General features: G+C 45.4%; 1 protein-coding gene across 7 annotated transcripts; it reads right to left on the minus strand.

Moving 5' to 3' along the window:
* Positions 1-159: 159 nt before the first annotated feature.
* LOC309654228 (uncharacterized protein) lies at positions 160-11584 on the minus strand. Of its 7 annotated transcripts, none has more exons than XR_014260053.1 (12): positions 10740-11584; positions 9301-9355; positions 9067-9219; positions 8838-8996; positions 8269-8688; positions 7087-7250; positions 5211-5260; positions 3772-3826; positions 3538-3690; positions 3309-3435; positions 2740-3159; positions 1571-1720 (listed from the first exon to the last, which is right to left on the minus strand). XR_014260053.1 is itself a non-coding variant. In XM_082478820.1 (6 exons), the coding sequence occupies exons 1-6, from the start codon at positions 10849-10851 to the stop codon at positions 6784-6786; spliced, it is 672 nt and encodes a 223-aa protein (XP_082334946.1). In that variant the 5' UTR covers positions 10852-11583; the 3' UTR covers positions 6669-6783. The 7 variants fall into 7 exon arrangements, 2 of the variants coding, with proteins under 2 accessions (XP_082334946.1, XP_082334947.1); XR_014260055.1 differs by having other exon boundaries at positions 8838-8964; positions 10740-10839; XR_014260052.1 differs by lacking the exon at positions 8269-8688 and having other exon boundaries at positions 160-1720; positions 10740-11582.
* Between the last annotated feature and the right edge of the window lie 2195 nt (positions 11585-13779).

The raw sequence follows: 13779 nt of genomic DNA on the forward strand, positions 1-13779 counted from the left end.
ATAAAAGTATCTAGCAGAAACCTAAGCCTTGTTTTAGAGTCAACAACAAGAGTAGGATGCCCATCATTACTGCTACTATCGATCAATGTGGAGGAGGTCTTAATCAGTACGAAAAGAAAAACGAAGTATTGGAAAGGAAGAGTCAAACACATTTGCATATGAAATGAGGGACCTAAAAAGACCAAAGGAATCAACCGAAATTTTATTGGAAGTAACATGAGTAAGATGGCTACATACAAAATCAAGAGATCAACATATAAGCCTCAATAGCTTTCCCATATAACACAAATAACTCACTAAAAAACAGAAGAAACATCCCGTTCACTATATCAATAAAAATGCATAAAGTACCTAGGAATAAACTTAACCAAAAATTTGTAAGACCTATGTGATGAAAATATTAAAACTTTTCTGAAGGACATTAAGAAGAAGTACTTCATGGCATGAGATACCATCCTCCTAGAATGTTGTAAAGAGGTCAATTCTCATCAAATTAACCTACAAATTCAATGCAATCCATTTATATCCAAAATAATTTTTAAATAAAACCTGGCCAGCTGACATGTGGTAGAGAATATGTGTAAGAATAGTTATGAAATGTATGAAAAACAAGGTCAAAGAGTAGGACCTTGCCCTACCAGATATAAAATATGTTATAGAGCAACTGGAATTAAGCAGTGTGATATTGGTACTGGTACAGGACAAGATAACTGGATCACAGAATAGAGTCCAGAAGTAGATAGTATATGAGACCAGGGAAGAAAGAATAAACCATTCAGTGAAAGATTTGAAAACAATTAGATCTTCCTGTAGGGGGGGAAAAGTTAGATCCCCTGCCTCAACCACACTAAAAAACAAATACAACAAATTCTAGACAGATTACAAAAGTACTTGAAGAAAATACTAGAGATTATTTTTACGTCATGAGGTGACAAAGGCCTGGCTAACAAAAGCCACCCCACATGAGCCATGAGGAGAGGACGGGCAGATATGGTGGCAGACTGTCAACACACCTCCTACTCTGCACAGCCCTTGCCCCCAACGCAGCCAAAAATAAATAAATTAATTAATTAATTTTAAAAACAATTTGTCAACCTCACACATTTAAAATCTACATAAAAGTAAATATAAGGCAGACTCTTGTGAAGATTTCTTAAATTAAGGGGCAGCATAAAATGACATGGGCTTTAACATCAGTTCAGTTTGGGTTTGGCCTCTAGTTTCCACATTTACTGTCATAAACCTTAAGTAAGTCACTTAACCATCCTGAGTTCGAGTTTCTTCATCTAAAAAAAAGAAAGAAAGAACTGGGGAACTGGGGGATCAGTGGAGCAGTGCATCTGAGAGCATTCTGTACACCACAGTGCTGTACAAACGTTGGCCTTTCATTTCCCCCCCCCCCCCTTGGGATCTTAGTTCCCAGACCAGGGATTGAACCCGGGCCCTCAGCAGTGAAAGTCCTAACCACTGGTCCGCCAGGGAATTCCCGATGGCCTATTAGTTTTAAATTCAGCACTTCATCCCAGTAGAGCGAGGAATTCCACATTTGGACCCACCTTCACTGGAGATGTCTGAAAAAGCTGCTTCTGGTCGCATGCCTTTTGGGCTCTGTGGGCATCCCTTGCTGAATAAACCTCGATCATGGCATAGAACACAGGACCGGCCACTGCTGCGTTTGGGAAGACTCGGACCGAATACAGAAGGCCAAACTGGGAGAAGACTGTGAACAGAGAATGCTGTAGGGTGGGCCCATGCTAAGTAAGTGCAGGAAATTTCACGTCCAGGAAGCCAAACCGCCCGTTCCTTTCTATTCCCCCAGCCCTTCGCCGCAGGCAACTGTGGTGATCCTGCAACTCCAAACACTTCTCATTTCAGGAACAGGTTTCCCTCTGAAATCCTAAGCTTCGAGAAGCATTAGGAGGCAATGCCGGCTGTTGGGAACTATCTCTCAAAAATCTGTGGGGGCGAGCTGACTACTCAGGTCGGCTCTAGAACTAAGATTCCTCTCAGCAGAGACCACAGGCAGATGAGGTGCTGAAGCAGTACCCCGGGGCGCCCAGTTACTGAGGCGCGAGGTGGCTTCCTCCACCCCTCCCTCTGCCCCGGCTCGGCTCACTTGCAAGGCCTCGGCCGTGGGTCCAGAGCTCAGCTCCCACACCAACAAGGTTTTATCACCCACGATGGGAACCACAAAAGGTACCAACGCCACCATCCTACCTTTACTGCGCGTGCGCGGCTCGGGGCGCCTGTGCACGCGCGCCTCGCACGCGCGCCTGCGCACGCGCGCCTCCGCACGCACTGTTTATAACGGAAACCTGAGGGGGGGAGCCAGTTTGTTGGGAGTGGGACGAGGGTGGTGCTCGGACCTCTCCCTCATCCCTCCCACTTCGGGCTTGTCTCTGCCTCTAGGTCCCCTTCCACAGGTGGCACTGTCACTATATAATCACGTGGAATCATGCAGCCCTGGGCCTGTGCTGGGGGAGGCAGGAGGTGGGTAGGTTTGGTGCTGGGCTGAGCTGGAGGGAGGCGAGCAGCACACAGCTGGCCCGCAGTGGGGTCAGGAGGGGCCAGGGCCTGAGGAGGGCCGTCTTGGGCAATGGCTGCGCTCACACATTCTTCTTTACCCTGTCTTTCTGGCACCTCCCTGCTAGTTATCCAACGGTTGGGATTTTTTTTTAAAGAAAAAAAACAACCCAATGGGAATTTTCCACCAGCTTGAAATGGTGGAGAACCCCCTACCTTGGTCCACAGGGTACACATCTGTACATGAGTTTGAGAAGTTGGGAGAAAAGTCAGGCCTTGGCTCCCCAGTGGAGGGAGGCCCAGTGATCCAAATATTCTGGCAACCCCAATGACCGTACGAGAGGGGCCAGAAGTAGATGATCCTCTATGGGCAGGAGGTCGAGCATGTTGTAAATAACTGGTACTTGATGAACCAGGAGAGAGAGCACCAGAATAAATTGCTATTTGATTTACTCATCTATGCCCCTTGAGGATGGTATGTTTTCCAGTTCCCAGGGACTGATGATACTGGGGAAACAAGGGAGGGAAGCCCCTCTTCATCCTTCTACTCATCCTCCTTTGCCCACGTTTCCTCTTGTGGAAGTACTGGCTGCCATGAGGGATTCTAGTTTCAGCTCTGCTTCTTCTTGCAGGCCCCTGTTATTGGTATATAAATATTCAACTATTTACATTTTAATTCCTTACCACATGGTTAGACTTGGTTATGAATTTATATACTTTAATATAAGAAAAATAAGTATTTTACAAGCAATGCTGAGAAGCCGATATTAGAAAATAAAATTTACCGGTGGCTTGAGGCAGAACAGGGCTCACTCTGTGGCTGTCTCGTGTGCGGTCTCACTTTCCTCACCCGCCTCTTCATCAACCCAATATGCAGCCAGAAGCTTCTCTGCTGGGGCTTTGATGACTTCCCTGGGGTAAGAAGAATAATGCCAAGGCTTTTACTTTTGAAAGGAACAATGATAGTTTTCATTATTTCCTCATTTTAGATGAGAATTTTAAATTGTCCCCTACCATTTATGGTACATCCTCATAGAAGTACATCTCATCCTCATCAGAAGACTCCCTGTCGTGTAGCTTTTGTGCCATGTTTTCCTTGCGAGTGGCGTTGAGAGGCCTATACATATCCCTAAGCCAAAGTGGCCGCCTTCACCCGAAAAAGCCCTCCTGGAACACAGAAAGGGAAAGATTAATTCAGCATCTCCCCTGCTTTCTCTGGCCACAGTACTATATCCCCTTCAAATTTACCTGACTCTCACTTTCCCCTGAGCTTCTCTTACGCAGCAGAAATCGAAAAAAGCCCCTTGGAGGAAAACACACACAGTTAGTGTTACATGTCATTTTTCATCTCTCTCACAATGTGTTATCTCTGGTCTTATTAGGACTAAATGGGTACCTCAGTCCATAATCACAATGAGCAAAATCACCACAGACCCGGGATCTTGAAAATCATTCCGTGCATGCTGGCCTTCCAGAAGTTCTCTGTGTCTGTCCAAAATGGCCCCCGCCCCGTGTCTCTGGGGAGACCTTTGCATGTGGCTTAGCATGGAGTATAGGCAGGATTTTCAGCCCCGTTCACCTTTCTTGGCCCTTGGCCAAGTGCCCTCGTGCAGTGAAAACACTGCAGAGCGGCGCTGGGCAGAAACACGTTTCTCTCTAGATGCGCTTCACACCAGTCCGCCTTGGACTTAGTCGCACATGCAGCATTTGCTGGGGGTGTGGCTGTGGGGAGAAGGTGCTTTTATTTTCCTGGCTGCTCTATCCTATCCTATAAGTTGAATCACACCAAGTAAACACCTGAACCCAACTAGCAAAGTTATCTATAGCTCTCTGACTTTCATACTGCAGGCTGTCACTGAGGTGTCAGTGAATTGTGAAATCAGTTTAAAGGCCATGACCAGCAGGGAAACACGAAATACTCTTTTTGAATACAAATAGAATAGAAAAAAATCAGAGTGCACAATAAGTTTGTTTCAGAAACTACTTATGCCCATATAGTATGTGTATACTGAATTGTGACATAAAACGGAGCTCACAGCCCAAGCACAGTGTGATCAGTAGAGAAGTCCTCAGTGGAAAGGGACCCTCTTCTTTTTGATAATCACTAGCAGTATGACCATGGGGCAAGATACTTTCCCTTTCTCTTTCTCCATTTCCTTATTATAAAAGGAAGAGACAAACTACTGTCTAAAGTTTCTCCCGGTTAAAGTTCTATGAGGTTTGGATAAAGGGAATAGAGAGTAGGGGCCTGAAAAACAGTAGGGTGAGAAGGGAAGTTTTCTTGCCACTTTACACAAGGGACTCATATGTGCTACCTTTCGTCAGCTTTGAGTGAGGCCAGCCCCTAAATCCCCAACCATGTGGCCCTCCCTACCCCAGAGCCTCCTAGAAGGCCTCTGGCCTGGCCTGATGTCTAGGAACCAGGCACCAGGCCAGCAGGAACAGGTGCAACCAAAACCTCTCCCCGTCCACCCTCTTTCCTTAAAGGACTAGTGAAAGCAGATGAATCTGTGCCAGTCCTGTTCTAACTCAGCTTGGGCTGGGGAGCTAATTCTGCTGATAAATAAATTAGGGTAAACCATTAGGGTAATTAAACATTCTTCCTGCCTTTGGTGAGGAAATTGAAATAGGTGAGTTCTAAGTTCTCCTCTAGTTGTAAAATTCTGCTTTAAAAGACCAATATTTACCTTCTGCTTCTTTTCTTATCTTCCCCTTTTGCAATTCGATGAGAATAAATCTGTTTTGAAAGAAAACATGATCATGATTATCCATTACAACTATTTCCAAATCCGTATTCATTCCCTTTTACTTTCAATCTTATCTACCCAGTGAGATGATAACTTTTTTAAGGAAAGGAATTCTACCCTGTTTAATAATCCTTTGCCTCTTCCACAGTACCTAACTTAGGGTCTTGCATGCAGCTGGCGATATATTTTATTGACTGTTTTAGATAACGTTCAACAGATCGTTCCTAATAAAAACTCTTAGAAGTAGGAAAAGAAAATAAAAGTATCTAGCAGAAACCTAAGCCTTGTTTTAGAGTCAACAACAAGAGTAGGATGCCCATCATTACTGCTACTATCGATCAATGTGGAGGAGGTCTTAATCAGTACGAAAAGAAAAACGAAGTATTGGAAAGGAAGAGACAAACACATTTGCATATGAAATGAGGGACCTAAAAAGACCAAAGGAATCAACCGAAATTTTATTGGAAGTAACATGAGTAAGATGGCTACATACAAAATCAAGAGATCAACATATAAGCCTCAATAGCTTTCCCATATAACACAAATAACTCACTAAAAAACAGAAGAAACATCCCGTTCACTATATCAATAAAAATGCATAAAGTACCTAGGAATAAACTTAACCAAAAATTTGTAAGACCTATGTGATGAAAATATTAAAACTTTTCTGAAGGACATTAAGAAGAAGTACTTCATGGCATGAGATACCATCCTCCTAGAATGTTGTAAAGAGGTCAATTCTCATCAAATTAACCTACAAATTCAATGCAATCCATTTATATCCAAAATAATTTTTAAATAAAACCTGGCCAGCTGACATGTGGTAGAGAATATGTGTAAGAATAGTTATGAAATGTATGAAAAACAAGGTCAAAGAGTAGGACCTTGCCCTACCAGATATAAAATATGTTATAGAGCAACTGGAATTAAGCAGTGTGATATTGGTACTGGTACAGGACAAGATAACTGGATCACAGAATAGAGTCCAGAAGTAGATAGTATATGAGACCAGGGAAGAAAGAATAAACCATTCAGTGAAAGATTTGAAAACAATTAGATCTTCCTGTAGGGGGGGAAAAGTTAGATCCCCTGCCTCAACCACACTAAAAAACAAATACAACAAATTCTAGACAGATTACAAAAGTACTTGAAGAAAATACTAGAGATTATTTTTACGTCATGAGGTGACAAAGGCCTGGCTAACAAAAGCCACCCCACATGAGCCATGAGGAGAGGACGGGCAGATATGGTGGCAGACTGTCAACACACCTCCTACTCTGCACAGCCCTTGCCCCCAACGCAGCCAAAAATAAATAAATTAATTAATTAATTTTAAAAACAATTTGTCAACCTCACACATTTAAAATCTACATAAAAGTAAATATAAGGCAGACTCTTGTGAAGATTTCTTAAATTAAGGGGCAGCATAAAATGACATGGGCTTTAACATCAGTTCAGTTTGGGTTTGGCCTCTAGTTTCCACATTTACTGTCATAAACCTTAAGTAAGTCACTTAACCATCCTGAGTTCGAGTTTCTTCATCTAAAAAAAGAAAGAAAGAACTGGGGAACTGGGGGATCAGTGGAGCAGTGCATCTGAGAGCATTCTGTACACCACAGTGCTGTACAAACGTTGGCCTTTCATTTCCCCCCCCACCCCCCCGCTTGGGATCTTAGTTCCCAGACCAGGGATTGAACCCGGGCCCTCAGCAGTGAAAGTCCTAACCACTGGACCGCCAGGGAATTCCCGATGGCCTATTAGTTTTAAATTCAGCACTTCATCCCAGTAGAGCGAGGAATTCCACATTTGGACCCACCTTCACTGGAGATGTCTGAAAAAGCTGCTTCTGGTCGCATGCCTTTTGGGCTCTGTGGGCATCCCTTGCTGAATAAACCTCGATCATGGCATAGAACACAGGACCGGCCACTGCTGCGTTTGGGAAGACTCGGACCGAATACAGAAGGCCAAACTGGGAGAAGACTGTGAACAGAGAATGCTGTAGGGTGGGCCCATGCTAAGTAAGTGCAGGAAATTTCACGTCCAGGAAGCCAAACCGCCCGTTCCTTTCTATTCCCCCAGCCCTTCGCCGCAGGCAACTGTGGTGATCCTGCACTCCAAACACTTCTCATTTCAGGAACAGGTTTCCCTCTGAAATCCTAAGCTTCGAGAAGCATTAGGAGGCAATGCCGGCTGTTGGGAACTATCTCTCAAAAATCTGTGGGGGCGAGCTGACTACTCAGGTCGGCTCTAGAACTAAGATTCCTCTCAGCAGAGACCACAGGCAGATGAGGTGCTGAAGCAGTACCCCGGGGCGCCCAGTTACTGAGGCGCGAGGTGGCTTCCTCCACCCCTCCCTCTGCCCCGGCTCGGCTCACTTGCAAGGCCTCGGCCGTGGGTCCAGAGCTCAGCTCCCACACCAACAAGGTTTTATCACCCACGATGGGAACCACAAAAGGTACCAACGCCACCATCCTACCTTTACTGCGCGTGCGCGGCTCGGGGCGCCTGTGCACGCGCGCCTCGCACGCGCGCCTGCGCACGCGCGCCTCCGCACGCACTGTTTATAACGGAAACCTGAGGGGGGGAGCCAGTTTGTTGGGAGTGGGACGAGGGTGGTGCTCGGACCTCTCCCTCATCCCTCCCACTTCGGGCTTGTCTCTGCCTCTAGGTCCCCTTCCACAGGTGGCACTGTCACTATATAATCACGTGGAATCATGCAGCCCTGGGCCTGTGCTGGGGGAGGCAGGAGGTGGGTAGGTTTGGTGCTGGGCTGAGCTGGAGGGAGGCGAGCAGCACACAGCTGGCCCGCAGTGGGGTCAGGAGGGGCCAGGGCCTGAGGAGGGCCGTCTTGGGCAATGGCTGCGCTCACACATTCTTCTTTACCCTGTCTTTCTGGCACCTCCCTGCTAGTTATCCAACGGTTGGGATTTTTTTTTAAAGAAAAAAAACAACCCAATGGGAATTTTCCACCAGCTTGAAATGGTGGAGAACCCCCTACCTTGGTCCACAGGGTACACATCTGTACATGAGTTTGAGAAGTTGGGAGAAAAGTCAGGCCTTGGCTCCCCAGTGGAGGGAGGCCCAGTGATCCAAATATTCTGGCAACCCCAATGACCGTACGAGAGGGGCCAGAAGTAGATGATCCTCTATGGGCAGGAGGTCGAGCATGTTGTAAATAACTGGTACTTGATGAACCAGGAGAGAGAGCACCAGAATAAATTGCTATTTGATTTACTCATCTATGCCCCTTGAGGATGGTATGTTTTCCAGTTCCCAGGGACTGATGATACTGGGGAAACAAGGGAGGGAAGCCCCTCTTCATCCTTCTACTCATCCTCCTTTGCCCACGTTTCCTCTTGTGGAAGTACTGGCTGCCATGAGGGATCCTAGTTTCAGCTCTGCTTCTTCTTGCAGGCCCCTGTTATTGGTATATAAATATTCAACTATTTACATTTTAATTCCTTACCACATGGTTAGACTTGGTTATGAATTTATATACTTTAATATAAGAAAAATAAGTATTTTACAAGCAATGCTGAGAAGCCGATATTAGAAAATAAAATTTACCGGTGGCTTGAGGCAGAACAGGGCTCACTCTGTGGCTGTCTCGTGTGCGGTCTCACTTTCCTCACCTGCCTCCTCATCAACCCAATATGCAGCCAGAAGCTTCTCTGCTGGGGCTTTGATGACTTCCCTGGGGTAAGAAGAATAATGCCAAGGCTTTTACTTTTGAAAGGAACAATGATAGTTTTCATTATTTCCTCATTTTAGATGAGAATTTTAAATTGTCCCCTACCATTTATGGTACATCCTTATAGAAGTACATCTCATCCTCATCAGAAGACTCCCTGTCGTGTAGCTTTTGTGCCATGTTTTCCTTGCGAGTGGCGTTGAGAGGCCTATACATATCCCTAAGCCAAAGTGGCCGCCTTCACCCGAAAAAGCCCTCCTGGAACACAGAAAGGGAAAGATTAATTCAGCATCTCCCCTGCTTTCTCTGGCCACAGTACTATATCCCCTTCAAATTTACCTGACTCTCACTTTCCCCTGAGCTTCTCTTACGCAGCAGAAATCGAAAAAAGCCCCTTGGAGGAAAACACACACAGTTAGTGTTACATGTCATTTTTCATCTCTCTCACAATGTGTTATCTCTGGTCTTATTAGGACTAAATGGGTACCTCAGTCCATAATCACAATGAGCAAAATCACCACAGACCCGGGATCTTGAAAATCATTCCGTGCATGCTGGCCTTCCAGAAGTTCTCTGTGTCTGTCCAAAATGGCCCCCGCCCCGTGTCTCTGGGGAGACCTTTGCATGTGGCTTAGCATGGAGTATAGGCAGGATTTTCAGCCCCGTTCACCTTTCTTGGCCCTTGGCCAAGTGCCCTCGTGCAGTGAAAACACTGCAGAGCGGCGCTGGGCAGAAACACGTTTCTCTCTAGATGCGCTTCACACCAGTCCGCCTTGGACTTAGTCGCACATGCAGCATTTGCTGGGGGTGTGGCTGTGGGGAGAAGGTGCTTTTATTTTCCTGGCTGCTCTATCCTATCCTATAAGTTGAATCACACCAAGTAAACACCTGAACCCAACTAGCAAAGTTATCTATAGCTCTCTGACTTTCATACTGCAGGCTGTCACTGAGGTGTCAGTGAATTGTGAAATCAGTTTAAAGGCCGTGACCAGCAGGGAAACACGAAATACTCTTTTTGAATACAAACAGAATAGAAAAAAATCAGAGTGCACAATAAGTTTGTTTCAGAAACTACTTATGCCCATATAGTATGTGTATACTGAATTGTGACATAAAACGGAGCTCACAGCCCAAGCACAGTGTGATCAGTAGAGAAGTCCTCAGTGGAAAGAGACCCTCTTCTTTTTGATAATCACTAGCAGTATGACCATGGGGCAAGATACTTTCCCTTTCTCTTTCTCCATTTCCTTATTATAAAAGGAAGAGACAAACTACTGTCTAAAGTTTCTCCCGGTTAAAGTTCTATGAGGTTTGGATAAAGGGAATAGAGAGTAGGGGCCTGAAAAACAGTAGGGTGAGAAGGGAAGTTTTCTTGCCACTTTACAGAAGGGACTCATATGTGCTACCTTTCGTCAGCTTTGAGTGAGGCCAGCCCCTAAATCCCCAACCATGTGGCCCTCCCTACCCCAGAGCCTCCTAGAAGGCCTCTGGCCTGGCCTGATGTCTAGGAACCAGGCACCAGGCCAGCAGGAACAGGTGCAACCAAAACCTCTCCCCGTCCACCCTCTTTCCTTAAAGGACTAGTGAAAGCAGATGAATCTGTGCCAGTCCTGTTCTAACTCAGCTTGGGCTGGGGAGCTAATTCTGCTGATAAATAAATTAGGGTAAACCATTAGGGTAATTAAACATTCTTCCTGCCTTTGGTGAGGAAATTGAAATAGGTGAGTTCTAAGTTCTCCTCTAGTTGTAAAATTCTGCTTTAAAAGACCAATATTTACCTTCTGCTTCTTTTCTTATCTTCCCCTTTTGCAATTCGATGAGAATAAATCTGTTTTGAAAGAAAACATGATCATGATTATCCATTACAACTATTTCCAAATCCGTATTCATTCCCTTTTACTTTCAATCTTATCTACCCAGTGAGATGATAACTTTTTTAAGGAAAGGAATTCTACCCTGTTTAATAATCCTTTGCCTCTTCCACAGTACCTAACTTAGGGTCTTGCATGCAGCTGGCGATATATTTTATTGACTGTTTTAGATAACGTTCAACAGATCGTTCCTAATAAAAACTCTTAGAAGTAGGAAAAGAAAATAAAAGTATCTAGCAGAAACCTAAGCCTTGTTTTAGAGTCAACAACAAGAGTAGGATGCCCATCATTACTGCTACTATCGATCAATGTGGAGGAGGTCTTAATCAGTACGAAAAGAAAAACGAAGTATTGGAAAGGAAGAGACAAACACATTTGCATATGAAATGAGGGACCTAAAAAGACCAAAGGAATCAACCGAAATTTTATTGGAAGTAACATGAGTAAGATGGCTACATACAAAATCAAGAGATCAACATATAAGCCTCAATAGCTTTCCCATATAACACAAATAACTCACTAAAAAACAGAAGAAACATCCCGTTCACTATATCAATAAAAATGCATAAAGTACCTAGGAATAAACTTAACCAAAAATTTGTAAGACCTATGTGATGAAAATATTAAAACTTTTCTGAAGGACATTAAGAAGAAGTACTTCATGGCATGAGATACCATCCTCCTAGAATGTTGTAAAGAGGTCAATTCTCATCAAATTAACCTACAAATTCAATGCAATCCATTTATATCCAAAATAATTTTTTAAATAAAACCTGGCCAGCTGACATGTGGTAGAGAATATGTGTAAGAATAGTTATGAAATGTATGAAAAAACAAGGTCAAAGAGTAGGACCTTGCCCTACCAGATATAAAATATGTTATAGAGCAACTGGAATTAAGCAGTGTGATATTGGTACTGGTACAGGACAAGATAACTGGATCACAGAATAGAGTCCAGAAGTAGATAGTATATGAGACCAGGGAAGAAAGAATAACCATTCAGTGAAAGATTTGAAAACAATTAGATCTTCCCTGTAGGGGGGGAAAAGTTAGATCCCTTGCCTCAACCACACTAAAAACAAATACAACAAATTCTAGACAGATTACAAAAGTACTTGAAGAAAATACTAGAGATTATTTTTACGTCATGAGGTGACAAAGGCCTGGCTAACAAAAGCCACCCCACATGAGCCATGAGGAGAGGACGGGCAGAATATGGTGGCAGACTGTCAACACACCTCCTACTCTGCACAGCCCTTGCCCCCAACGCAGCCAAAAATAAATTAATTAATTAATTAATTTTAAAAACAATTTGTCAACCTCACACATTTAAAATCTACATAAAAGTAAATATAAGGCAGACTCTTGTGAAGATTTCTTAAATTAAGGGGCAGCATAAAATGACATGGGCTTTAACATCAGTTCAGTTTGGGTTTGGCCTCTAGTTTCCACATTTACTGTCATAAACCTTAAGTAAGTCACTTAACCATCCTGAGTTCGAGTTTCTTCATCTAAAAAAAAGAAAGAAAGAACTGGGGAACTGGGGGATCAGTGGAGCAGTGCATCTGAGAGCATTCTGTACACCACAGTGCTGTACAAACGTTGGCCTTTCATTTCCCCCCCCCCCCCCGCTTGGGATCTTAGTTCCCAGACCAGGGATTGAACCCCGGGCCCTCAGCAGTGAAAGTCCTAACCACTGGTCCGCCAGGGAATTCCCGATGGCCTATTAGTTTTAAATTCAGCACTTCATCCCAGTAGAGCGAGGAATTCCACATTTGGACCCACCTTCACTGGAGATGTCTGAAAAGCTGCTTCTGGTCGCATGCCTTTTGGGCTCTGTGGGCATCCCTTGCTGAATAAACCTCGATCATGGCATAGAACACAGGACCGGCCACTGCTGCGTTTGGAAGACTCGGACCGAATACAGAAGGCCAAACTGGGAGAAGACTGTGAACAGAGAATGCTGTAGGGTGGGCCCATGCTAAGTAAGTGCAGGAAATTTCACGTCCAGGAAGCCAAACCGCCCGTTCCTTTCTATTCCCCCAGCCCTTCGCCGCAGGCAACTGTGGTGATCCTGCAACTCCAAACACTTCTCATTTCAGGAACAGGTTTCCCTCTGAAATCCTAAGCTTCGAGAAAGCATTAGGAGGCAATGCCGGCTGTTGGGAACTATCTCTCAAAAATCTGTGGGGGCGAGCTGACTACTCAGGTCGGCTCTAGAACTAAGATTCCTCTCAGCAGAGACCACAGGCAGATGAGGTGCTGAAGCAGTACCCCGGGGCGCCCAGTTACTGAGGCGCGAGGTGGCTTCCTCCACCCCTCCCTCTGCCCCGGCTCGGCTCACTTGCAAGGCCTCGGCCGTGGGTCCAGAGCTCAGCTCCCACACCAACAAGGTTTTATCACCCACGATGGGAACCACAAAAGGTACCAACGCCACCATCCTACCTTTACTGCGCGTGCGCGGCTCGGGGCGCCTGTGCACGCGCGCCTCGCACGCGCGCCTGCGCACGCGCGCCTCCGCACGCACTGTTTATAAACGGAAACCTGAGGGGGGAGCCAGTTTGTTGGGAGTGGGACGAGGGTGGTGCTCGGACCTCTCCTCATCCCCTCCCACTTCGGGCTTGTCTCTGCCTCTAGGTCCCCTTCCACAGGTGGCACTGTCACTATATAATCACGTGGAATCATGCAGCCCTGGGGCCTGTGCTGGGGGAGGCAGGAGGTGGGTAGGTTTGGTGCTGGGCTGAGCTGGAGGGAGGCGAGCAGCACACAGCTGGCCCGCAGTGGGGTCAGGAGGGGCCAGGGCCTGAGGAGGGCCGTCTTGGGCAATGGCTGCGCTCACACATTCTTCTTTACCCTGTCTTTCTGGCACCTCCCTGCTAGTTATCCAACGGTTGGGAATTTTTTTTTAAAGAAAAAAAACAACCCAATGGGAATTTTCCACCAGCTT

The sequence above is a fragment of the Balaenoptera physalus genome, assembly GCF_965194825.1.
Source record: "Balaenoptera physalus genome assembly, contig: HAP1_SCAFFOLD_2340, whole genome shotgun sequence".
In the NCBI taxonomy this organism is placed as follows: Eukaryota; Metazoa; Chordata; class Mammalia; order Artiodactyla; family Balaenopteridae; genus Balaenoptera; species Balaenoptera physalus.